This window comes from Diabrotica virgifera, chromosome 6, assembly GCF_917563875.1.
Source record: "Diabrotica virgifera virgifera chromosome 6, PGI_DIABVI_V3a".
Classification (NCBI taxonomy): Eukaryota; Metazoa; Arthropoda; class Insecta; order Coleoptera; family Chrysomelidae; genus Diabrotica; species Diabrotica virgifera.
This window is the reverse complement of record NC_065448.1, coordinates 232,279,394-232,298,115: the sequence shown is the minus strand read 5'-3', so window position 1 is coordinate 232,298,115 and position 18,722 is coordinate 232,279,394. Positions and strand designations below refer to the sequence as shown.

Sequence of the window (18,722 nt, the reverse complement as noted above, 5' to 3'; positions counted from 1 at the left end):
TTCGATCGAATAAGGCTTCTGTATATTTTAGCAGCATAAGACCATCAGATCCCCAAGACTTGTTTGCTAAGCATCTTAATAAATTTAAGCCCTTTTGACAAGAAAGAGTTAGTGTTTTAATATGATTTTTCCACGACAGACGTTCGTCGAATATCATGCCCAGAAAATTTTTGTGTGGAGTATAGCTTAGTTTCTGGTTGTATAGGAATATTGATGGTCGATGCTGCTCTGGTATGTTTCTTTTTGAGAATAATATGCAATTTGTTTTGTTTGGGGAGAAATTGTACCCAGACATTATAGACCAACGTTCGAAGGATGTTATGCATTGCTGAAGGCTTTGAGCCATGGTGCTAAGACATCTTCCCTTGATAAACACGATCATGTCATCTGCGTAAAGTCTGGCTACAACTGGTTTCTTTAAATCTTTTAAGACATCATTCATAGCAATTAAAAATAAAGTTGGGCTGAGAATTGATCCTTGTGGTGTGCCGTTTAATTGTTTCTTGGTTGATGATATTGTTCCAGAAATTCGGACTTGGAATTCTCTTTGAGATAAAAAATTGCGTATGAAATTTATTATATTGCCTTTCAATCCCCAGTGATGTAGTTTATTTAGGATGATTTTATGGCATGTAGAATCAAAGGCTTTATTAATGTCAAAATAAATTGCTAGACATTTATCTTTAGTAGCAAATGCTTCGTGAATATGACTTTCTAGGTCAATAATGTTATCAAGTGTGCTTCTAGAATTAATAATTTGTGAGTTTCCAAAAACCATATTAGTCTCTTGTTGATTATTTTTTCTAGCAATTTACTCATGGAGCAGGTTAGGGAGATTGGCCTGTAAGATTCAGGCAAGAGTGAAGATTTGTTAGATTTAAGTATGGGGATGATTGTTGCTTTCTTCCAGATTAAGGGGAAGTCACTATTATTCCACATGTGGTTAAAGATATTAAGCAGAATTTGTTTCGCTGTTTCTGGGAGATTTTTTAGAAAAACTGGAGGGATGTCATCGGGACCAGAAGAACTGTCTTTTAGTGATAAGAGAGATTCCTCCATTTCTTCTTTTGTCAGTGGCTTGTTTAGAGAATTAAGGTTTTCCAGCTCTTTGAATTCCGTAGGGAGGGCAATGTTATCATTAGTTATATTTCTGTTTATGGAAAGCTTATGATAATAGTCTGTGAATGCTTCACCTATTTCTTTTGTTTGGTTTATTCGTTTGCCGTCATAATCTAATGCTTTAATGACATGGTAAGTTTTGTTTCCATAAATACCTTGTATCTTCCTCCAAGCCGATGATATTGTAGTGTTTCTGTTTATGCTTCCTACGAACTTCTTCCATGACTCTTTTTTACTTTTGTTGGTAATATATCTTGCTTTTTCCCTATGTTTTTTGTATTCAATTATACTTGTAGCGGTTTTCTCCCTCCTACATCTATTTAGAGCAGATTTGCTGTTTTGTACTGCTTCGGCACATTCGTCATTCCACCAAGGCACAGGTTTAAATTTCTTGATATGTTTTGTTTTTCCTATTGAAAATTCAGCGGCTTTTATGATTATTTCGTTAAGTTGAGTTACTGCTGTATTTGCGTCCTTCCACTCATTAATTTTGTATATGTTATTCTCAATGGTTTTTGAGAAAGAGCTCCAGTCGGCTTTCTTTATTTTCCATTTCTGATGGATACTATCTCCGTTTGATATTTTGTCTTTTATAATTGAATTCGTTAATTTTATAGGAAAGTGGTCACTGCCTAGTAAGTCATCCATAACTCTCCATTCAAGGTAAGGACTAATAGTTGGGCTACATAATGAAAGATCGATGCAAGGAGAATTGCCAGTAGCTACATTGAATCTAGTATTGCTGCCATCATTCAGTAAACTTATGTTCATGGTGTTGAATATGTTTGATAGAATTCGTCCCCTTCTGTCTGTTTTTTGAGAACCCCAGGAGTAATTATGGGCATTAAAATCTCCTAGAAAAATGAAAGGAGTTGGAAGTTGATTAACTAGAGACTCCAGTTCATCCTCAATTAAATAATGGTCAGGAGGAATGTATATGTTGCAGATGGTGTAATTTAGTTGTGCTTTAATTTTTACGGCTATCACTTCTAGGTTTGTATTTATTCTAATTTGTGTTGCTTGTAGATTCTTTGAGACGTAAATGGCTACGCCGCCACTCGCAACTTGTACATTTCGGTTTTTAACGAATTCATTGTATCCCCTCATTTTGTGGACATTTTCGTCTCGGAAGTGAGTTTCTTGTAGACACAATATGTCCAGAGAATGGAGGGCTATGATATGCTGTAGCATATTTAAACGGGTATAGTACCCATTTAAGTTCCACTGGAGTAATGACTCGAACGTATTTATTGGGTATCTTGAGATGTATTTGAGATATCAGATTTTTTTTTTGTTTAATGTTTATTTTGCAATCTGTTACATCATACAATAACAATAAGCATACATGTTGATTGGTACAATGTCGTGAGAGAGAGTTTGTCCAATGATCCACTCTCTGTATGCACTTTTACATTCTTACATTTATGTTAAAAACAATAAAAATTTGTAACTTTACATTATTACATTGATATTAAAAAATAAAATAAAACTATCACAATTTAAAATTAATTTCATATGTACAATTATTGCTGTTGGAATGGTAGATCCAAGGGTGTTCTTATTTTCAGCCTTCGGGTTTCTTCGCTGTTGTCAAGCAGATTAATTGCCAGTGTGTTTGGATGTTGCTCTAAGCGTCTTAGGTAGTTTGTGCTAAGCTGTTTAGTCACTGCAGTAACTGTTGGCATCTCTAGATCATTATAAATGTCTCGGTTTGTTACGAACCAAGGAGCATCTACTATACTGCGCAGGGCTTTTGACTGGAATCTCTCGATGATAGCAATGTTCGATTTAGATGCTGTTCCCCATAACTGGATTCCATAGGTCCATACTGGTTTGAGAACGGTATTGTACGCTAGTAATTTGTTCCGCAATGATAATTGTGATTTTCTGCCAAGGAGCCAGTACTGCTTTTTCCATTTAGTATCCAGCTGCTTTCTTTTTTTCCATATGTGGGTACGCCAGGTTAGATGTTTGTCCAGGTGTATCCCCAAATATTTTACGCTGTCTGTTTTAGGTATTCGTTCATTGTTGAATGTAATGCTTGGCGTTTCACCATGGCATTTTGTGAATGTTATGTGTGCAGATTTACTTTCATTTATTGTAATTCGCCATTTCCTTGCCCACATTGCTATATTGTTGAGACTGGTTTGTAGCGTTGTCGCTGCTACTTCAGGATTTCTGTTTACTGCTAATATAGCTGTGTCATCAGCAAACGTAGAGGTGACTGTGTCATCAGTACATGGCAGATCAGCTGTGAAGAGTAGGTATAAGACTGGGCCTAAGACACTCCCTTGTGGGACTCCTGATTTGATGATGCGTAGTTTAGTTACTTCATTTTCGTATCTGACTCTGAAGTATCGTTCTTCTAAGTAGGATTTTAGAATCAAATATATTGTTGTTGGTAGCTGCTTTTTTAATTTGTAAAGGAGTCCCTCATGCCACACCTTGTCAAAGGCTTTGCTCACATCCAAAAAAGCTGATTCACAGTAACTTTTATCTTCGAATGCTTTGATGATTGTGTTGAAGATATCAGATTGGGTATCACTTAAATCTTGGGATTGCTTTAGTAATTTCTTTTTTAGCCTTGTGACACGAGTTTTTAGTTTCTTAGTGTTTGCGTGAGGATGAAGTTCTTCTAACATATCTATTAGTTTTGGAATATCTTCTGTGAAGTCTTCCGCAATGCTAAGAACATCCCTCGATCCGTATGTATTTTCTAGGAGCTGTTTAAGCTGATGGCTGTTGATTATGAAGTGAGGAGAATGAGAGTCGATATAGTTTATAATAGATTCAGTAAGTTCTATTTCTTGATCTGATGTATTAGATTTGGGTTTTTTGTTTTTCTGAACGACTGTTTGGGGAAGAGAGAAGGTAGAAATATTGGGTGGCATTTGTTCTTCTGGAGTGGCTGGGGTCATATCTTCAGCTGTTCGTTTTGTTGCGGATGAAGTTGTTGACTTAGTAGTTTTGTCCGAGGTTGGGATATTTTCAGATTGAGCAGTGTGATCTGGATTTGTTACCAGATTGGATGTGATCAAAGCAGTATTGGCGACTTTTGCACAATTTTCTACTACTGAGGAACTTTCGGGAAGAATATTATTTATTGAGTGGGAATTTAAGTCATTAGGAGATGTTTCATCCGGTTGAGATATTGACGAGATTGGAACATTATGTGTGGGTTGTGATGATTGTTGGGAATGTGGGTTAATATTGCCCGAAGGGCATTGGGATGCAACATGACCCGATAATTTGCAGGTGAAGCAGCGTTGACTGTCTAGGGCTAAAAAGATATGATATGATAGATTATCATGTGTTATTTCTAAGAATTCGGGTATGGTAATATCTGGGGAAGGAGCGATATACACCTGTCTTCTGAAGCTGAGTATGTGTTGGTATTCTGGATTTGATGCACCTATTCTAAGAAAGTTTATTGGAGAAACTAATTTTAATCCGATATTTTCCAGTAAGGTTACAAGAGTTTCGTGTGGGATCGTTGGGCTTACATTCGATAATACTAGTCTGTCTGCTGGTGAAATTAGACGTCTTGCTTTGATGACTTCATTATTGACAACAATTTGACCATGATTAGTTAAAAACTCATCAACCAGTGATTTATTGGTTAGATAAACACATATTCTGTTGTGTGAAATTCTGCTACAGAAAATGATGTTTATTGGTTTTACCAGAGGTCCCAATTGGAGAAGATAATCTTGAAGTTTTGCTCCCTGAATGGAGCCGAAGATAAGTGCCTGGTCTTTGTTAGGATACTTGTAGATATTTTTTGAGACAGTGCTTGCATAAGATGTGTTGGAGGTATTCATATTATTTAAATTATTATCTGGGTGAGTGTTGGTGGATGAAGATTGATTTGTAAATGTTGGTTGTGACATTTTATTTAAAATATTCAAATTTGCTAAGTTATTTTGTTAAATATAATTATTGTTAAAAACATTTTTCCCAGGCCGACCCTGCCTTTTGTTGTTAAAAATTCTTTATTTCGCTAGGCGAGTTTTTACTAGCTAATTACTTTTCAGTCTTGTGTATCTGATATCTAACCTCAATCAGCCTAACAAAAATCGTCTGGATGCAGTTAATATTAAAAATTTACTCACAGTTGCTGTTCTTGGTATTTTATGTCACTGCACTAGTAAAACTTAACTATTAAAAGGCTTTTATTTAGCGGTAATTTGTTTAAATCGACCGTAAATTATAAAACGTGTGTTTACAAACAGGTCTCACAAACAAGTCCCTAAGGCATTTGTTAATTTATTATTTAAGTCGTTTATATTAATTTCTGCTTCATGACTGCTAAGTATGTCTGAAATACATTGCAGAAAACTATCTACATCTGATGGTTTCATCCATGGTTTTGATTTGTTCTTCTTTTTAATCATCTTATACCTCTCCTTCTTTAAGCTTATTGCTATTTTACCTCGTACCATTCTATAGTCGCTACTGGTTACAATTCTGTTTAGAGCCGTAATGTCTTTAATTATTCTTTAATTTTTCTATCAGGACTTTGCATGTCCATCTGCTCTAAAATTAGTTACTCTCAAACAAGAAATTTTAAACAATTATAGAGTAATAACAAGAAAATACCAGTAGTTGGCTCTAAACAATAGTTTAACAAAACTTACAAAGAAGTAAAAATTTTGTATGTATAATGTTTCGATTTATTAAAAAACTTTAAAAAATTCATCCAAATGGATTATAAAAATCCAGAACGTTTTCGGTCTTATCAGACCATCATCAGTTAAACATTATTTTTTGTAGTTGAAACTATCCCCCTTTTGTGTTTTTAAAACATTTGTGTTACATGATTTTCAAGAAATAATTAAATTTTGAAGCAGCTTAACTTATAGGGCACCTTGGATATCCCTGCTCAAAAACAAAATGAGTACCTACGTTATTTTTGGATAACCATGGTATTGTTATTTGTTTAAGGTATTTGCTCCGGTTATTGAAGTACCTCATGATGGAGCTATTATATCAGATAATATGTACGAATCGTTGGTTAACGGAACTTTCAATAAAGTTCCTCTATTACTGGGTTTCAATTCCGAGGAATCGATTGGTATGGCAAAAGGTATAGTACCTATATAAAATATGTAGTATTTTATTTTTATATAAGCATTAAGTTAAATGTAAGGGATTGAAAAGGTTTTTCATCAAATTCACTGTTTTGAGATCATTGTCGAGCTTCAGTGAATAAGGTCAGGAAGAAGATACAGTTTTGAAAAAATTTCATTTATAGAGTCAAGTAGATTTATTAAAACTGTAAATTCCATTACATTTTTAATAAAGTAAGTGTCAAATCGATGGACAGAATTCCCACAGAAAAGTGTGAGAAAAGCAGGGGCAATATATTTTTGTTCTGTTCATTTTCAAGCGCACATCAATCCTAGTAGGTGGAAGGTTGTTGGTGGTAGCGCGGGTACAGAAAGAAAGGGTCAGCTATTGAAGAGCAATGACGCGTTCGGCTGCATTATGGTTACACTTCACTAAAAGGCCAAGCCTAGAAGATATTATCAAACATTGCTTATGAGCGACCTATACCACAAGCAGAACATATCGTTGAAAATTACAAGTATAGTTTCTTCAGACATAAATCTACTCTAGATCAAACTTGGCGTTAAGGCTGATCCTATATAAAACTAACATATTTATATTTAATAGAAACATACCCCATCTTTTTATTCATTTGGCCTAAATCTTCTTCTTTTTTCTGTTTATATTCACCTAAATCTATCTGTCAAGCAATATATAATCGAAACACACTAAACTAACACACAGCTTCCTGATAACCTGATCCTAAGGGCTTGTCCATTAAAGGGCGGTTTGTCAACGTGGACTGCGCGGTTTACCTGTTTTACTTGATCTCACACTAATGCCGCCTTTGAAGTTACCAAGGAAAACAGGGAAAAACAGGTAAACCGCGCAGTCGACGTTGGCAAACCGCCCTCATATGGGCAAGCCCTTAAATCATATGTCAGTAAGACATGAAAAATTAGTCCAAATTCTAAAGACAAAAAACAGACAAAAGGGACTTACGAATAATAACAAACCTTTACTGGAATCACAGAGCACAAATTTTAATAGTTAACGAACCCAGTCCAGAAATTGACATCAGGAAAGGAGTTCGGCAGGGATGTATTATGTCTCCATTACTTTTTAATGCATGTAGTGAAGCCATTTTTGAAGAAGCGTTGCTATCTCAAAGTGAAGGAATAATATTTAACGGAAGATCTATTAACAACATAAGATATGCAGATGACGCCGTGATTATCACAAGCTATGCTGAACAGCTCCAACCTCTACTAAACAAAGAAAACTATTTCTGTGAAGAATATGGACTAAAATGATTATAAAACAGATCAAATACATGATAATAACTGAGAAAACATACATAAAAACAAGCATACATTTGGGAAATGTACCGATAGAAATAAAAAAGACCCAGAGGAAGACCTCCTATGAGATGGACAGATGATCTGAAACGAACTGCCGGGAAAAATTGGCTACAAGTAGCGTACAACAAAAAACAATGGAAAGGAAGACTTGAAGAGGCTTATGTTCAGATGTGGACGTGAATGGCTAGATGAAGAAGAAGAAGACCGATAGAAAGGGTTGATAAATACAAATACCTAGGAACCTTAATTTCAGAGAAAAATGATCAAACAACAGAAATATGGACCAGGATAGAAATAGCAAGAAATGCGTTTGTAAAAATGAAAACAGTTCTCTACAACAAAGACTTTAGCTTAGAACTGAGAGTAAGAGCTTTGAGATTCTACGTGTTCTCGATACTACACTATGGACTTAAAAGCTGGCCATTAAAGCAAGAACACATTAATAAGCTACAGTCATTTGAAATGTGGTGTTACAGAAGGATGCTTAAAATAGCATGGACACAGAAGAAAACGAACACGGAAGTATTGCGAGAAATGGGTAAAAAATGTGAAATAATAAACACAATAAAAATAAGAAAGTTACAATATCTGGGACACGTAATGGGGGGACCGCGATATGAAATGCGAAGACTGATAATACAGGGAAAGATAAGAGGCGGAAGGAGTATAAGAAGAAGGAGAGTGTCATGGTTATAGAATTTAAGGGACTGGTTTGATAAAGTTCTATAGAACTCTTTAGAGCAGCGGTGGGTAGAGTAAAGATAGTGATGATGATATCCAACCTCCCATTAGGAGACGGCACTTGAAGAATAATCAGTCAAACATGCCAGTGCTAACCAACACAGTAAAACACATTCTTACCGAATGTAATCAACTCCAGCATCTATGCTGCATTCTCAGTGATTCTGACAAGTTAAACGGAGTTTTTCAGTGTTTTAGAAAAGTATCATTGTATCGTAAACTCCAAAATATTTTTAAACGACATAACTTATTAATAAAGCTCGGATTTATAGGCAACAAAAATTGAAGAAAAAGGCGCCTATATAGGCAAAGATTTTTATTAAAAAAGGCAGGAATATTAACATTTAGGCAAAATATAGGTAATAAAGGAATATAACTTATTATTTATTGTACAAAGTTAACTAACGTAATATTAACTTAAGACAGGTATATTTACACATTAGTATAAATAAACTAGTAACTAAATAACTGTTAATTAATAATTAAACATTGTAACCACTTAAAATTTTATCATTAAGAGGATCGGAACGTATTTTCGGCTGCAATGGTATTCAAATGGGGATTCATTTTTTTCGAATCCTGGGAAAACTAATAAGTATTTTTGAAAAATTTAAACGCAGAATAAGAGATTCCGTTATTAGCGAGGGCCGAAAGTCCCTGAGAACTTCTATAATGTTTATTTTAATAAGTTACAGGGGTGAAAAACTAAGAGAAAATTTAGTGTGATTTTTAATTTCAAATATATCATTCAAAATAAACTTTTTATTTATTCTAAGGGACTTTAGGCCCTCGGTAATAATTTAGTATTTCATTCTGCGTTTAAATTTTTCAAAAATATTTATTGGTTTTTTCAGGATTCGAAAAAAATGAACACAATGCCGTGGTAATATTTTCCAAATCTATCTTTGTCTTACAACGCACTCAGCCGAATATAATATTGTCAGCATATATTGTCAGTCAGTAAGTGACAATTTTAAATATTTGACATTGCATCGGGGATATGTTGAGTTATTGATTAAATATTAGTGATATATAGTGTATTTGATAAATAATTGATTTAATACGTGAACTTAATAAAAAGGTATTTATTGTGTATTATTTGTGGAAGATCCAAGCAGAGAATACATCAGGATAATATATTCTGTGATCCAAGTATTTTGTTGTTAAAGATGTTCAAAATTGTAAGCGTTCCATAACAATATATTATTAAAAAATCACTTTAACACTTTTCCTCTTTTCTCGATTGAGTATTAGTCTTTGTTGTACAAATAAATTATTATAATCACTGAATACATAGTTAGTGAAAAAATTATCACATTTATTAACTGAATTAACAATTTCCAATTATAAAAATAACAGTTATCCAAGAACATTCAAAACCCATCTCTTTAAATTAATGATGACATTTTCAAGTAGAATGACATTCTAGTAATGTGTACATATCCATACCAGTGTGCATTTTACTACACGTAATTTGCCGTTTAAAGACAGAAAAAGTAGGGATTTACGTAAAATATTTGCGAATTATGTACCCATAGCCTTAATAGAAACAACTAAATGTTTTTCAATATTTTCAGTCTTAAAACTAATTTGTACATTAAAAACGAACGTTCGACATCGACAGATGTAATTGGAGCATATTTCAGAGCGGATAATAAATCTGGCATAATTTGTAATTCCTCGGAAAATGTCCCATTCAAAACTTTAGCAACATTAGATAAAAACGAAAAACCTTCATTCTTGTCGAAAACATATTTCATATTTTTAAAAATTAATTGACCGTTACTTTCAGGTGCCGATTTAATTTTCGTCTTTAAATTATCTATTAATTTTACTGACTCACATAAATTTATCTCTTGTTTTTCTAATAAGGTAATTGTGGTAACTATTAATTTATAATTGTCATTGATATAAGCGAGTTCCTGTTTCAATTTGGGATTTTTTAATATTTTTTTGCTTCTCGAATGGCTTCGGAAATATCAGCATCAAATTCTGACATAACTAATTGTATTTCATTGCAGTGTTCAAAGTAAAAAAAAACTGCTTCGAGCCAGGTTCCCCACCTTGTAATTACTGGTTTATGTGGTAAAGGGACACCGGGAAGTCTTTCTTTATATATTTGCACCCTCAACGGAGCCTTTACAAAAACTTTTTTCATAAAATTTATAAAATTATTTACCAACGGAAACAGATTTCTTATTTCATCAGCAATTCTATTTACCCCGTGGGCTACACAAGTGCAATGATTTAAATTAGGATAAAAAATCTTTAAATTAACAGCAGCTTTTAACATATATGCCGCAGCCTCTGAAAGCATTAAAACTATTTTATTCACTGGTTATAGGGTTGGGTAAAAAGAGGTTTGTTAAACTATCTTGTATAAATCGACTTATTGTTAAATTGTTTGTTTTTTCCAATTCTTTAACGGCAACTAAATAAGGTTTTCGCAATGTTCTCGTTCAAAATTCCAATCATTAAATTAGCTATATACCTGCCGCATACATCTGTCGTTTCATCCACGATAATATACAAAAAATTGCCCTCTAACTCGCGCTTAATTTTTGAAATACATTCCACATAACATTTTTCCACAGTATGTTTTCTCAATGTACTCTCGTCCGGTAAGGATTTATTAAGATATTTTTCGAAAAGGCATTTAAAACTAGGGTTATTAACTTTATATAGAGGAATGTTGGATGCAATCATCATCTGGCATAAATCAAATTTAAATGCGTCTTCCTCCTTTTTTTTTGAACTGCTTAAACTATCCCGCAGAGATATTTGGGCTAACTTAGAGGAATTTAATTTTTCCAAATTACGTTTATGAAGTAGGGTTCCACAATGCTGGTCAATAAAGTACTTTTTTCTACTTGAAATCTGAGAATTAAAAAAAAATAATTAGAATTCTAAAACCGCTTTAGAATTTAGTTATATTGTGGGACGAGAAAAAAAGAGAAAAAATAAAACTTACCGATTTGCCGCATGGTTTACAAAATGCTCCATCTCCTTCTAGAGAAAGTTCCGAATAAGGTGCGATCCATAGCCTTAATTTAGATGCCATATTTTCACACAAATGTCTAAAAGGTTTTAAAACGTGTTCTTTGCTTTTCGGTATACACAACAAAACTAAACTAGGATATAGCAATTTGTGACTAAACTCTGATACAGTAACCGACTGTACAACTGATAATAAACTAATAAAGCTTAGTAGACCAGGGCCCATCTGTAAAAATATTAGTACATTTGGACGTTGAGAGGTGACTCAAATTTTTTTGCAGAAATTGCTTGAAAATAAATCAAATAATAATATTTGAGTTATCCTCCCTCTCAAAAAGGTCCGGAACATTGTTTAAATAATCAAAATGTCAAAAAATTAAGGAAAAATTCGATTTTTTTTCTTGGTTTTTTGATTATAACTTTAAAAGTATTCATTTCCGAGAAAAGTTGTACTAACATAAAAGTTGCGTAATTAAATTTCCTACAATATAGAATTGGTTAAAAATTTAAAAAATAGTCACCCTTGTTGCAAAATAGCAATAATTGTGAAAAAAACATACAAAAACAAGTATTCGTATTTTACGTTTTTCAACAATTTATGCTGCACTTAGGACCTTCATATTTGATCCTAAAAAACTTTATGATACATTAAAACAATACTGTAAATTTCATTAAGATCAGTTTAATAGATTTTGCAAAATAAATTTTGCAATCCGGCTTTCGTAAAAAAAATTAATTTTTTCAAAATGTTACAGGACTGAAAATAAAGCAGATAGCAAGTTGAAAATTTTTTTGCATACAGAAGTGTACTGTACCTTTCATTTTCAATTTTGAAAAATTAAAATCGATTAACACCACGGCGTCAGGAATTTTTTTAAATAAACATTAATTATTGGTGCTACGCGCAGGACAGCGGATAGTTTGCTCTGATTGGCCATTCCAATGACCTTTGATAATGATTGATACATTTTAATTTTTATTACATTTCGATATAAATAAATAAATTTGTTTATTGCAAAATAAAAACACCTACTCTATCCTTTGAAATAACACTTTTATTAGCAAAAACTTTCTTTGTTCATATATTTTAACTTAAATAATAAAAGTTTATTATTTTTAAACATATGCAATTTTTTAAACAATATTTCACAAACAATAATAAAATTAGTTTGATTTTTGTGGAATTAAAATATTAAAATCCAACAAAATATAGAGTAAGAAAATAATATATTATATAAATATTGGAAGAAATTTTGGTGGAAATCAACGTGTGTGAATCGAACACCGCTGTCCTGCGCGTAGCACCAAAAATTATTTTTTATTTCAAAAATTTTCTGACGCCGTGATAATTAATCGATTTTAATTTTGAAAATTGCAAATGAAAGGTACAGTAACCTTCTATAAGCAAAAAAAAATCAACTTGCTATCTGCTTTATTTTCAGTCCTGTAACATTTTAAAAAAAATTAATTTTTTTTGCGAAAGCTGGATTGCAAAATTTATTTTGCAAAATCTATTGAACCGATCTTAAAGAAATTTACAGTATTGTTTTACTGTATCCTAAAGTTTTTCTGGGTGAAATATGAAGGTCCTAAGTTTGGCATAAATGGTTGCAAAACGTAAAATGCGAATACTTGTTTTTGTATGATTTTTTCGCAAATATTGCTATTTTGCAACTAGGGTGACTATTTTTTAAATTTTTAACCAATTCTATATTATAGGAAATTTAATTACGCAACTTTTATGTTAGTACAACTTTTCTCGGAAATGAATAGTTTTAAAGTTATAATCAAAAAACCAATAAAAAAATCGAATTTTTCCTTCATATTTTGACATTTTGATTATTTAAACAATGTTCCGAATGACTATTTTGAGTGGGAGGATAACACAAATATTATTATTTGAGTTATTCTTAAGCAATTTCTGCAAAATAATTTGAGTCACCTCTCAACGTCCATCTCAAAACAGATGCGCCCTGGACTATAGGGATTTCCAAATAGTTAACCCTCAAGTCTCGATCAGGTACATTTTCCTAGAAATCTGTTATATAAACAAACCATTGATATTTTATTATTGACCCAAAATTTTATTACAGAATGGTTTAGTAATAGAATAATATCATGGGTATTACCAAGAAATTTTAAAAAGGGCACAAATAGGCGGAATTTACGAAAAAAGGCAAACAGTGCAAAAAACAATTATAATAGGCAAAATAGGCAAAAAAAGGCATTTTGCCTATAATCCGAGCTTTACTTATTAATGCCAGTATATTTCTTGTAATGTTGTTTTTAATCGACCCATGCGAGTGGCCATAGTTGTCGAGAAAGTAAGTGTAAATAAAAAAATACTTTTTGATTTATATAAGCCTTGTAGATATAGATGCATGGAAAAAGCACTGCCAAGGTTACGATGCCAATCCTAGCACCCTTGTTGACCCTGACATGCATATTGAGGACAACGAAACTAAGCTGACAGTAGGAAACGCAATAAAAACTCTTTATGTCGGCAATGGTACATTTGAGGAGGGATACGGGAAAGGAATTCAAGTAGGTTACCAGTAAATAAACGTAGTTATTTATTTTTCGTGTTGTCCGTGACACGGACGTAGGTACATACAATGGATGGTATGAATAAAAACGGAGTATAAACTCCCAGTATGTGCTCATGAGTATGAGCATAAACTATAAGTTTATACTATATTTCATATGAACAAAAATATTGATGTGATGAGATTCTACTCAAAATACGTAAGAGTGGATACCCTCTACGTGGAGTATGTACTCCAACATTTGGAGTATAAACTACATTCTCATTTTTATTCATACGAGCCATTGTATAAACTATGATACAGGTATTACAAGTTCACATGTTTCTTTATTTTAAAATTTTTAGATTTAAAGGCAGCAAAACATTCAAAAATCAAATTAACTTTCAATTTTGTTGCAAGTGGGAGAGTAAATCCAGTCAGAATTCGTATAAAGCTCCTTGTCAATTAAAAGGATATATATTTTGTGTTGTCCGTAACACGGACGTAGGTACATACAATGGGTGTTATGAATAAAAACGGAGTATAAACTCCGAGTATGTTCTCATGAGTATGAGCATAAAGCATAAGTATATACTCCATTTCATATGAACCGAAATATTGATGTGATGAATTTCTCTTCTTCTTCTTCTTCTTCTTCTTCTTCTTCTTCTTTTTATATAGACATTACTCTGTCTGTTTTTCAATGTGCCTCCAGTAAGTTGTCATTCCATCTATTTCGTGGTCTTCCCACTGATCGTCTTCCTATTGGGAACCATCTCTCGCCGTCCTTACTACTCTATTTGTTGTCATTCGGCTTATGTGGTCGTTCCATTCTACTCTTCTGCTTTTCAACCAGTTATTAATGTTGTCCACCTTGCATCTCCTTAGTGTATCTGCACTTCTAGCTCTATCCCACAGCGTCTTACCATCGATTTTTCGCAATGTTTGTTCATATCTGCTGTTTCTAGCATTATGTTTGTCCTTTATGTATCAGGTCGTGTTTCTGCCACGTATGTCATTATTGGTCTGATGACTGTTTTGTAAATTCTGCCGTTCACTTCTTTTCCGATGTTTTTATTTCTCCATATTGTTTCATTCAGGCAACCTGCGGCTCTGTTTGCTTTATTCGCCTGATCTTCCAATTCTGTTTCGAGCTTTCCATAGCTGCATAGGGATCCGTAGCTGCTGTTTCTAGCATTCTTTTTGTCCTTTATGTATCAGGTCGTGTTTCTGCCACGTATGTCATTATTGGTCTGATGACTGTTTTGTAAATTCTGCCGTTCACTTCTTTTCCGATGTTTTTATTTCTCCACATTGTTTCATTCAGTCAACCTGCGGCTCTCTTTGCTTTATTCGCCTGATCTTCCAATTCTGTTTCGAGCTTTCCGTAGCTGCATAGGATTCCGTAGCTGCTCCTATATATTTAAACTTCATGACTTGTTCTACTATTTGACCCTCCAGCTCTAATTTACACCTTATTAGATCTGCTGTTATAACCATGCATTTATTTTTTTTGGGGAAATTAACATTTTAAATTTTCTAGCGGTTATATTAAATTCGTGCAGCATACGTTGTAAATCATCTTCACTTTGAGAGATTAGTATTGCGTAGTTTCTACTCAAAATACATAATAGTAGATACTCTATAGGGGGAGTATGCACTCCAACATTTGGAGTATAAACTACATTCTCGTTATTATACATACGAGCAATTGTATAAACTAAGATACAGTAGGAAAAATGAAAGAATGCCCATGAACGAACACATTTATAAAAAACGCTGTATTTTCCTGTCACCGTGTCACACAAAAAATTGGCCAGCGCAAGTACATGTAATAATTATTGTTACATGTACCTGCACTGGACAATGACAATTTTCTTTGTGACACGGTGACTGGAAAATACAGCGTGTTTTATATGTTCGTTCATGGGTATTCTTTCATTTTTCCGACTATACACGTATTACAAGTTCACATTTTTCTTTGTTTTTAAATTTTTACATTTTAAAGCAGCAAAACATTCAAAAATCAAACTAACTTACAATTTTGTTGCAAGTGGAAGAGTAAATCCAGTCAGAATCCATATAAAGCTAAAAGCTAAAAACTAAAAGAATAGTTAATTTAAGATTTTTTTTTGGAATTATAAACAACCAATTCTCGTTCGTCTGTTTGATTATTCTTCTTTTCTTATTCGTCAACTATTTTACATCAACTCCTGAGTGTAGATATCCCCATAAAGCTTCTATCTTCCTCTTGTCCAATAATTTTGCCCAATCTAACTCACTTTTTGCCTTTCACTGCTCTTATGTCATATACTTATCTCTTGAGGTCTTCTCATGCTTCTTGTGATCCTCCTTGGTCACCATTCTAGGGTTTTCCGTGTCCAGTTGTTATCGTTATTTATCTGGCTAGGTGATCGACCTAGCGTCATTTTATATTCATAATTTCTTCCACGACGTCCCTGATCTTCGGTCTACGCCTGATCTAGTTGTTTAACTATTTTCGATAAAATTTTAATTTTTGTTTAACTAGATTTAATCAACTTTTTAGTATTTTAGCGACAATACATTTATTAGACCAATAATAAAGTTCGCAGAACTTGTTTCCAAGCACGTCCAGAATCTATACTTTTACCAATTCTCCTATCACGGCAAACTAGGTCAAAACAATATAGATATTCCAGGTAGGTAAATTTTGTTAACAAACTTTTTATTTTCAAAAAAGAGTAAATTCCTTTGTAAAAGATATACATATTTAAAAATCCCTAAAAAGGTTAATCACAGAAAAGAACGTTTTCGGTATATTAATTCCATCGTCAGTGTATACTTCCAGTAGGTAATGTACATGTGATGATAATTCTGAATTTAACCTGAGGCATCACAGGACTCTTCCCATGTGGGTTGCAAATCCTGGACATTACACGTAAGCAAATTTAACCTATACCGTCTCTTAGTCTACTGTGCATAGACGCCATCCCCCACCGGCACCTTTAGAATCTGTGCACTGTACATTACTGGTATTAAACACTGATGATGAAATTAGTATTCCTAAAACATGGTACTCTGTGATGCAACCTTTTTAGAGATTTTTAAATATACATTTTACAAAGGAATTTATGGTATAAAGCCAGCTAAACGAATTTATTTTTCTCGTGCATTTTTTTATTTTCAAATAACAGATAAACGGAGACGTATACAACTTTCTTTTGTACCTTTTAGGTATTGGAAAAGTGGCTCATGCTGAAGACCAACGATACTTCTGGTGTGAACACGATAGCTATTCAGAATATCCAACATCTGACCTGAAAACTGTGCAGAAATACGTCAAACTTTTAGTGAATTTTATAAGACACCAGTAAGTGTTTGAGATATTTATTTATAAACATTAGTTTAGTTATAGTCCAGTCGGGTTAGACGAATAAGAGGCCTAACCTTGCATTAGGAGCTGCCCCAAATTTTATTTTTAAAATCTTTAGGGGGGTCAATAGTAGTGTAAATTTAAAATCTCGACTGAATTCCGCCGTTGCGTTAGCCGCCATCTTGATTTTAAACGAGAACCGTTTTTGCTCAATATCCCCGCCATTTTCAACTTTTCGACAAAAAGTATAACAACCAAAATTGTTGAAAATGTGATTTTCTATCATTTCTATTGTCACAATTTTTTCGTGCCGTCGATATTTTCCGAGTTATGGTGGAAAATAGTGACAGTTAGAGCATAATTATTGAATTATCTCGTTTATTATTAGTTTTACGACAAAAATGTTCCTATACAAAAATAGAGAGAATTAAATTCTACGCATTTGTGATTTCTTTCATTTTTTTGCTTAACTTAATATTTAAGGTAGTGCGTATGCGGTAATGGCGCGAGCGTAAGACCTGACTGATTTTGTAGCAATTGTTTTTGTTCAATATCTACGCCATTTTCAACTCCTACGCCACCTTTAATCATTTACTGATTTCCTACAATTTCTTTTTAACAATTTTTTTCATGCGGTTGATATTTTCCGAGTTAAGTTGGAAAATTGGTATAAGAAATTGTATTGGATGATTGGAAAAAATTCAACATTATCCATTCATAATAAATTATTCATTTACAAACAAGTACTGAAGCCAGTATGGGTATATGGGTGCCAACTCTGGGGCTGTACCAAAGCTAGTAACCTACATATTATCCAGAGATTTCAAAACAAAGTACTGAGGAACATTGTTGATGCTCCTTGGTATATCCATAACAGCAACCTCCACCAGGACCTGGGTATGGAAACTGTGACCGAAGTAATCAAGAGAACAGCAGCAAGTCACGAGCAGAGGCTGCATAGTCATGTGAATGTCGAGGCAATCCAGCTCTTGACAACACTGAACTAAAGAGAAGACTCAAGAGGACAAAACCATTTGAGTTAGTGTAAATGTGTAACAGTTTAGTGTAAAAAGCAGAGCATAGTGCTGTGATGTTATTGCATGTTAATCGTAGTGCATTAGTTGATAGATATAATAAGATTAAGCCATAGGGTATGCCCTTAGATTTAAGTATTTGTTGTTATTAAGTTAGGTCAGAGAATAACTGATAATTGGTCATTTGTGAGCAGATAGCAGTACGCAAACATCGTACAGGTGTCATAAAAAAACAGAAAAGTTGGAAAATAATAAGAAGTGGTGGGGGAGCATAATTACTCTCATAATTACGGACCATAATTAATCTTGTTTCCGAGCTGCCCCAAATTTTATAATTCTATCCTTTAGGGGAGATCAATAGTAGTGTTAATTTAAAATCTCCACTTATTTCCGCGGTTGCATTAGTCGCCATATTGATTTTAAATGAGAACCGTTGTTGCTTAATATCTTCGCAATTTTCAACTTTTCGACAAAAACGGTAGGAACTAAAATTGTTGGAAACGCGATTTCCTACAATTTATTTTCCACAATTTTTTTATGC

At 33.3% G+C, this 18,722-nt stretch overlaps 1 protein-coding gene across 4 annotated transcripts in view; it reads left to right on the top strand.

Moving 5' to 3' along the window:
- The window catches only part of LOC126886785 (juvenile hormone esterase-like), a 113,839-nt gene that overhangs the window by 64,483 nt on the left and 30,634 nt on the right, over positions 1 to 18,722 (top strand). For 3 of the 4 annotated variants that reach the window (XM_050653825.1, XM_050653823.1, XM_050653824.1), the window contains 4 exons: positions 6,064 to 6,205; positions 13,639 to 13,811; positions 16,341 to 16,473; positions 17,009 to 17,144. In XM_050653825.1, coding sequence (XP_050509782.1) covers positions 6,064 to 6,205; positions 13,639 to 13,811; positions 16,341 to 16,473; positions 17,009 to 17,144 — 584 coding nt within the window. The remainder of the gene's footprint in view (positions 1 to 6,063; positions 6,206 to 13,638; positions 13,812 to 16,340; positions 16,474 to 17,008; positions 17,145 to 18,722) is intronic. The other variant, XM_050653826.1, reaches the window with a different exon arrangement.